This window comes from Gopherus evgoodei, chromosome 2 (genome assembly GCF_007399415.2).
Source record: "Gopherus evgoodei ecotype Sinaloan lineage chromosome 2, rGopEvg1_v1.p, whole genome shotgun sequence".
Taxonomy (NCBI): Eukaryota; Metazoa; Chordata; order Testudines; family Testudinidae; genus Gopherus; species Gopherus evgoodei.
In genome coordinates, this window is record NC_044323.1 from 190,397,223 (window position 1) to 190,406,584 (window position 9,362).

Below are 9,362 nucleotides of genomic sequence, written 5' to 3' on the forward strand. Positions count from 1 at the left end.
ATAGTTGAGCGTCAAACTATTTGACTCTGTTCCAACCATACATACGTGACCTTACAAAATCCATGACAGGGAGGGGTGCTTTTACACAAAGATAGGATACCCATAGAGTCCCTTCATCCTCTTCCAATACTGCACAGAAAATTCTTTGTTCTCCTTTAAAATATTATGGTATACCAAAACCTGGATTTACCTACTTTTCTGAAAGTTCCCAGGGTAGTGACTATATTTATTTTTGTGTCTTGTATAGCATTGAGTTCATCATTCGTGCTTAAATTAACAAATCTTCATCTAAATGGTAACAATCATCTTTATCTTGACTTGCAGAGGGCATTTCTTATTTCTGCTAATGCAAACTTTATTAGAAAGGGAAAAATATTCTTAACTATGTAAACCTTGTTGCGAGCTTTACATTCTGTAGAACACAAGATTACAAATACTTATGTTCATGTTCTAGTTTATCTGCAGTTTGAATATATTGTACTCATGCTTAATGAACTAATTAATTTAGGAAAAGTATCTATTTGGTTACAGTATCTAACACATGTTAGAAAAAGCTCTTGCAAAATAGCATCTGTAGTATACAGCTATTAAGCTATATTCAATATACATTAGTGTAGTGAAAAAGAGTTATGTTTTTATTCAGTATTTTAACTAGCAAGACCAAGGCATTAGAAATTACAAAATGCCAAAATAAATCAAATACTTCATTCAGATACACGTTTTCTAAAACTATATCCTCTGATATACCAAGATTGTATCCTTATTAATACATTTATGCTAAAAGGATTAGATATCCTGATTACTCCTGCAAGATGAACATTATACAAAAAAATACAACAGTATTGTTTTCTGTAGAGTGATCCTTCAAGAATCAGCAGATTTGTTGGCACCTTCTCCTTCAGCTTCCTGGTAAGATCAATTTCCTTCACAATGAGAACTAAGTATACATTTCAAGAAAGCCTCATTCAGTGAAATTAGACATCTGTGTTTTTCTCTTGTTCTTATACATACCTGATAGGGATGATATAGGAAAACAGGAGGAGGAACCGAAAAAGGTTGCGGTACCATGGGCCTACAAATCCTTGCAAGGTTACCATAACAATTGAAAGGGCAACTAGAGCCAAAAACAGGGCTTTGGTCAGTTGATTCAGTTCAAGATCCAGTAAACCAACCTAAAGGAAGCAATATAAATCAGTAAATAAAAGTTAACCATAAATCATTCACATACTGACACCCTATGCAATTATTCAATTAGAAACTAGAAGACCACTAATACTTATTTGAAATCTGTTTTAATTATGTTCAACTGAATTGGAATAACCAAATCTGAATAATTTTCCACATTTACATGAGACAGAAGTTTTCCAATAATACTTCCAACAGTCACAGAGTGAACTGTCCCATAAATACCTTTTGAGTTACCTTATATCTGACACGGAGACCACCACCTTGTGGAGTAGGAGTTATTTCCTTCTATCACACATTCTGACCAGAATTTCTTTTGAGCAAAACTATTGACTTTACATGATTTCTTTGTAGCTTGTACTGTTCATTTGCCGGTGTAAGACCACTAGACTTGGTAGAGTTGAGAATCATAAGTCAGATATGAAGTAATACAAAAGATATGAGAGACATTAACACTCCCTGTAATTTGCAACCCTACAGTACTACTTTAGAAGAAATACTATTTTGGAAATCTGACCTTATTCCATCAATTTTCCCTGACTTTTTTTAAAAATAGTTATTTATTATATGAAATTCATCTTATTACTAAAGAAGCTTTTCATAAGTATTGAGATAAATAAAAATCATTGTCAAATGGAATGTCTATTGATTGTGATTTAAAACAGCAAAATAGAGCCCAGGCTTTCCATAAGTAAAAAAGAAAATATATTCAATCTCTCTGATAAGCATTATCCTAAATAATGTGTCATGCCAGTAGATCTCCCATCAGCTACTATGTTTCTAATGAAAAGATATTTTTAAAACTCTGTAACTAAGATTCCCACTATTTCAATCACATGCATTGTATGCTAACTATTTGAGATCCACTTTTTTGGATCATCTTTTAGTCAATTAAATATGTGGGAAAATTATGTCAGCAAGACATGCCTAAGCCCCATTGCAGATGCCCTTTTATCTTTAGACCCTGCCAGCAAGGACAGTAAAACATAACACTTTCCTAGATAAACAATCTGTAAAGAAACTATTTTAAAATAGTTCTGAAAAATTCCAGCATTCTTGCCTGAGCATGGGCTGTCCCTTCCCTTGAGAACTAGGCAGCTGAAGACCACAGCGGCTGATTTATCAGCTGCATTTAAAAAGCAGCACAACGAGGACAAATATCTTGCAATTTCCGCTGCTTCAACTACTACATAGTTTATGCTTGAATTATTGAGAAAAATAGGTTTTTGGATTAAAATGAAGAAAAATTAAGCCAGGGAAGTAGAGCATGTTTCAAAGCCCAGATCTTTTTGCGTTGACAAAGGCGGTCTAAGTTTCAGGCCTCGCTGAGGATCAGATGAAGTCATTATTCATTCAGTCAGGGAAAAAAGACTCAATTACCTCAACCTAAAGATGCTATCAATGAATGCAAAGTGCATATTTTACTCTATTCATCCAAATCCCATTAAAAAGTGAAAGGAATGATTTAATCTGGCCTTCTAGAGTTGGTCTTTTTTTGTAATAAAATAAAGAATCACTGTCTTGCAATATGCATAACCACTACCTCACTTTTTTTCCTGCATCATAGCAGTGAAAGACTGTAAAAGCCAAGACAAAAACTAACAGAAATGAATACAAAGTTTCTTTTGAAAAAATGCCACTCATAGGATAGAAACATTAAATGTAGTCCACTGCACATTGATATGTAGCTAATTCAAAGCATTAATACCTTTCTAATTGATGAAGACGGATGTGAACATAAGAGTTTGAAATCCAACTACAATGTTGTTAGAACAGTGTTTAAAGTAAGAAGAAAACTTTGAGGTAAAATATTTTTTCAAGTACACAGTAAAAAAAAATCTTTTCAGGTATAGTGATTAATTGTTATACAACTTCTCCCGTCCTCACTAGTCTGTACATTACATTACTGTCATTAGACAATCTTAACATTTCTATTTGCTATCCACAGTGAAATCAACTTTACATGTGATGCCCATTCAAAAGAGGAGGATATATCTATAGAAAAAAAAAATAAATTCTTTAAACTGCATACTACATTCCTGAAAAATTCTCTCCTGGAATTATATATATAAAACACACTAATGTAAACAGTTTTATACTCTAATGTTACTGTACGGGAGTTTCTGCAAATCAAAATATTCTCTATTTTATTCAGGTAGTTAAAAAGTCTGCCTCACATTTTGATGAAAAATAATTAACCAATTTCTTGTTAAATATACTGTAGTGTAGGTGAATTAGGGAAGATATTTCAATATATACCTCATCAATTGTACTTTTATCGAGAGACTTCTAACATATACTACCAATGAAAGAACGAAGCTTTTCATAGCCAAAAGAATCTAAAATATTCATAATCAAAATAAGTAATTATGGCTACATAAGAGAAAGATGAATTAAGTATACTTAGTAATTTTCAACATTTATTACAATTTCCTATATTTGTAAAACAAATTTCTTCTGCTTGTCTTAATATTTATCCTGTTTGAAATAACTGTGATAACAAAATTAAATACGCCACTGGAAATTTTAATCTCCAAGGGAAAATTTGTACATAATGTCTAAGAGAGCCACAAGAGTTTTGCAAAGGGGTTGCTCTAGGATAATGAACACGATAATTGCTTGTATAATCTAAAATGCTACTAATGGCAACAATCACAAATTCATTTAGCTCCTCTAATTTATGTACCAAGTTTTAAATAGCTAATGGTTCTCACTAAAATAATGGCTTATACCAACAAAAAAGGATAAATATGATATTCTCCTGTTTAAACAAAACAACTCCCTAATCCATCAGTCTAGCTTTTTTATTTTATGTATTTATGTTTGAGACAATGAAGGAGTAAAGGGTCTAATCTTCACAATGTAGCGTTATAACAGTACATCAGAAAGCAAGAAGTCTTCACAATGTAGCGTTATAACAGTACATCAGAAAGCAAGAAGGCCCAAGTCACACCACTGCATCAACAAAGTCAACCTATTTTAATTTTTGAGAGAAAGGTTGAAAGTGACAAAAACTTTAATTAAACAAAACATAAAAAACAAAGCTGTTTGACATAACAGTCCTGTAAGGTTTAATCTTATGACAACATTTTTCCACAGCTGTTACACTACTTTCAGAATAATTCGTCCAATGTGCCTAAATACACAAAAGGATCCTGTATAGTTCCTCACCTATAAAACTTTTTTTTTTTTAAAAGGGCACATTTTTGAGATATATCCTTCTATAATGTTTATTTCAAAAGTAATTATATTGCAGTCATCAGTCAGCTTCTGCACTAACATCATATTGACTGCAATGGAGTTGCATGTTATGAATAGTAGGAACAGATTTGGCCCTCATTTGCATTTCAATAGCTGAAAATGTCCTGACTACTAAAACAGACTCTGAACTGAACACTAAGTTTCATTCAAGAAATAATATCTATTGATATTTTTCTCTCTTTACAAACTTAAAAATAATTACATCTCTACTTTGAAGTAGCAGGAATACCAAGGAAGGCAGATAAATAAAAATGTAGTAATTTCAGACACTTCTTGTAAGCTTGCTCATACACAATTTTCCTAATCCACATTTCTCAACCCCTTTCTTTACATTCTTGGTTAAACAGAAACAAGTTTCTCATTTAGAAAATAGCTGGTGTGCAGTTATTCATTCTCTCTCTCTCTCAAACACACACATATGTTTTATGTTCATAGTGCACACCAGCCACACATATCTGAAGCACTCTGGTTTATCATACTAGCCATCTGTTAAATAAAAGGGTGGTTTTTTTGCTTTTTGTTTTTTTTACCATTAGAATGTATCAATTCAATAACTTATGCTTGAAAGGCTCCCTAAATAAAATCAAACCAGAATGTTGCAATCCATTTGAAATTTTAATATTTGTTACTAAAACTATATTTACAAATTCAGATGTCAAAGTCTATAAAAATGTACTTTTCTTAACTGTAATAACTTCAAAGGAACTCCTGTAATTCAGTTCTCATACTGTGCACTTCTTTGTTAAACAAGGGGACACACTGGGTAACTGATTAAAGAAAAAAAATCTAAATTTAAGATTAACTCAAGTCAACAAGAAGAAAGGAACTTAAATTCACACATTTTCCCTTAACTCATCTTATTGTGCCTAATTAATACCAAACAGCGTGAAACGGTGTGCATAATATGCTATGTTCTGCACAAATACCTTCCTTATCCTTTTAATGAGTACATACAAAATCAAGAGAAAACACGTACATTAAAAAAAACAAAAACAGAAAAATGCAACATTTGAAATACCTAAAATGATCATTTATTGAAGAAAGTTTCTATCATACCTAAAATGATAATTTATTGAAGAAAGTTTCTATCAGTCACTGTCGCTGTTTTGTCAGTTTTTAAATATATCACAGTCCTTTGTTTAATCATTCGGGGCAGCAATGACAAGGCAGGGGAACATTTCCCAAAGTGCTGTCAAAGTTATTACAAGTCCTGTACTTTTAGGATCATTTGTCTTTTTGTCTTCATTGGCAAACTACATAAAAATTGGTGAAAACTGTACTAGCCTTTATAAATAATAATAATAATAATAATAAATTCTATAAGGAGTATATGTTTATAACAAAAGTTCCAGAAAACACCAATATGGATCCTCAAGTGTATTTTGTGTGAATTCTCTTACAAAAATGTATGTATCCTTTACATTGTCTTTCACACAATAATTTCATAGTGACAGCTATTATCTGGAAATGCGCTGACCTGCTTTGTGCTATTTTGAATACTAAATCATGTGCTTAAAAACCTGAATTTAATAGGCACGCTAAACAGATTTGGAGATTTGTAATAGTGCCTTAAAATATTATACAAATTTTCTAGTAGATAACATGTATCTAGTGAACTACATGCCTTTATTTTGTTACAAAATGTTTTGCATGATTAATTTTTCTATAGCTATACAGAATAAGATAGGTTAATGACAGATTCCTAAAAACAGACATGTTTGTTCCACAAAGGACTATCAACATATTTTAAGAATTAGGCCACTCATTAGTTGTCAGTTTCTGGTTATTTTCTTTTATGTTAATGAGCTATTTTTGTAATCTGCACGATACCTATGTTTGAACTAACTAATAATACAATAATCTCTTTCAAAAATCTATTTCTAGTTTGGTAACAGGCAATATTTATAATTTTGTTCAGGAATCTAAAATACAAGGTTACACATTTCCTCCCCTCTCTACCTACCTCAAATAAACATAACCGATTTCTTGTTGTTATATATTCTTAAAGTCAGGCACCTAAATAATTTAAATAAAAGTGGCCTGAATTTCAGAGATGCTCAACATTTACTAGTCACATTGACCGCAATAGGAGCTCCCCATGCCTTTTATTTAGATGCCTACATAAGGGATTTAGGTGCCCAAACAAAGGCACCCAAGTTTAAAAATACCAGCCATAGTTTCAATGACTTCTTAAAAATTATTCCTTCTCTTTCAAGTATGTGATATGCTTTACCCTAACAGAGAACACAGAGTAAGCAGTACAAGTAAACTGTAGCTTTCACAAAGCAAAAATAAACCAAGGTGAATTTAACCAAAAGAAAGGTAACTCATGTTTATCATACAATGGATTATTAATCTTAATTTTACCTGTTTTCCCATTATTTCTAGTACTCTACCCAGCTTGAAAAAAAAATGTATCCGCTTTATCCCAAGACATTCCTGAATCTACAATTACCACTTTTAGAAATCAAGCTTTGGTGGTTGATGACTTTGGTTGCATGATTAGTAACATTTTTAACATTATAATGCATTTCAATATTTTGCCACAGTACACTGTCTGCCTCAAAGCTTAAAAGGTAAGCAAGCAATTTCCTAAAGAGTTGCCATATCACAGTTTGGTCAGCAGAGGGTGCTCAAGATTGATGCTATCTGTTGTCTTTTAGAAAGTCCTCATTTGGTAATACAGTACAAATTAAACAGCTCTTTTTCTTTACTGGATTTATCAGTCATATAGTTCTACTACAATGCTGCTAGAGCAATGGACAGTATTTTTATTTTACTTTTAAATTTGAAACACTATTCAGAGAAACTATTTTAATGCAATTTAGACTGTGCATTGAACCTTCATTACATTTCTGTGCTTACACTTCCTTTTTTAAAAAAGTTAATGTTACAACTTAATCTACACACTTTTACACTGACACAAACAAAAACTCTTCAAGGCATGAGTGAGCAGGTACTGTGCACTGGTACCCAACACTCTTTAACTACTTTAATGTAATGGAGCTGTTACACACAAGAACAATTGATAAAAATGGACATGGAGCATACTGAAAAGATTAATGGTTTCTAAAACTTTGATGACTATACAGGTCTCTTGCTTTCTTAATAACGTGCTATCCTCAATTGTAAGCTATTTTAAATGGCTTTCACAAGACCACCCATCAATTTTGAATAATTACTTCAATCACCTGAGCCATCTAGTGACATTGGAAACCACAACATTCAGTATAATTTAATATAATCACAGGGTTAAACATTCATTTTTCTACTTAATCTAATTAAATAAACTCCACATTTTCAAACTTAATTGTGTAAAGTTAGGCACTTAAATAAAAATGGTCTGATTTTCAGAGTTTCCCATTAAACCCAGTGGACACTGAGGATACTCAAAACCTCTGAAAAATCAGGCCACTTTTATCTGGATTCATAAATACACATTTACATGCCTAACTTTGGAAATTTAAATTGCAAAGTTTTGGGCAAAGGTTTGGATTTTTTGGTAACTATATTTACACAGATATTTTATACAGATTGTTAAGTTCCTCTTGAGTTTCATTTTCACGCTATTCAATGATTCAAAACTTTTTTAAAATTAAACATATACATGTACTATCATATACTTTAGCACTTCTCTTAAAAGTAAGAGCAAAGAGCAAGTATGTTAAAGCATATTCAGAAAAGATTACTTTTTTCCAAATACAAGGGGTTAAATAAGTCAGGGACACACCTAAAAGGCCTGATGATATTACACAAGTCAATGGAATTACATAGGTGTAAAACTAGAATTATGAAAATCAGGTCCAAGGTGTAAATTGTTAGAACAGAGTTTAGAATACCTGAATGAATAAAATCAACATAGCAGCTAAATAACTGATATTAATTCCTTTGAAGAAAAATAATTATATGTGAGCTCACTTGGTTTAATATAAATATTAGCTAGCTTATTTTTCATTTAAGTATTAGATAACACAAATAATATACAACACACACAAGTAACGAAGTAGCCTATACTCTCCCAGCATATTCCAAGCCACTACACTAGTTGCTAGTATAAATCTGAGGTAACTTTCTGGAAGACGACAGAGTTATTCTGAATTTACACCTGAGCTCGAAGTGTTGCATCAAATATTTGTTTTTAGTTTCAGGTTTTGCAAGGAACTTCTATCTTTATATGTAGAAAGTTAAATGCATGGGTTATTCAATGAGGTCAATTCATAAAACCAGTAAGAGGCTAATAGTTCTTTCAAAAAAGTCTTTAAAATTAAATTGATATTTAAAAAAAAACACATTTGAAAAAAGTTTCAGAATCTCCCCCACCTCAAAAAGAAAAGGAGGTGATAGCAACTCTTTCCCCCCAGGAGTTATGACTCCTAGATAGAGAACTCCTCACCACCTATATTAATGACATACATATCTGAAAGAGTTTGTGTGCCTGTCTAGTGGGTCACAGTTAAGGTTACCAGAATGTTTGGGGGAAATTTCATATTAAATTTTTTTAAAGTAGTGTGTGGAAATTCTATTATAAAAATGGAGCCCTAGAAGTTTCATGTTGAAAACTTTGTGAACCATGCATAGGAAGTTCCATGTGCAGCAGGCTCCTTAAGGAAGAGCAGAGGAAGACCTTCACTTTGGTGCATCTACTATGGTTCAGGTGCCCCCATCCTCCACACTTCCTAAAGTACACATGGAAGAAGCCCAGAAACTACAGATGGTCTATTGCTTGCAAGAAAGGAGGTCCCCTTATACCTAATTTGGGGGCCACTGGGGAAGCGTCACTCCAGCAGGTAGGCATCTTTTATTAAAACCACCTTCTCTCCTGTCTATCAAAAATTTTACAAGTTCACTTGTGATTATGATTATTTTCTCCATCACCTTTTGTGGCAGAAAAAGAATATTAATGAGTGCAAACAACT

General features: G+C 32.3%; 1 protein-coding gene across 3 annotated transcripts in view; it reads right to left on the bottom strand.

Annotated features, from left to right (window-relative positions):
• The window catches only part of ATP9B (ATPase phospholipid transporting 9B (putative)), a 322,516-nt gene that overhangs the window by 89,646 nt on the left and 223,508 nt on the right, over positions 1–9,362 (bottom strand). For all 3 annotated transcript variants that reach the window (XM_030552602.1, XM_030552603.1, XM_030552601.1), the window contains exon 12: positions 1,012–1,172. In XM_030552602.1, the coding sequence (XP_030408462.1) occupies positions 1,012–1,172 (161 nt within the window). The remainder of the gene's footprint in view (positions 1–1,011; positions 1,173–9,362) is intronic.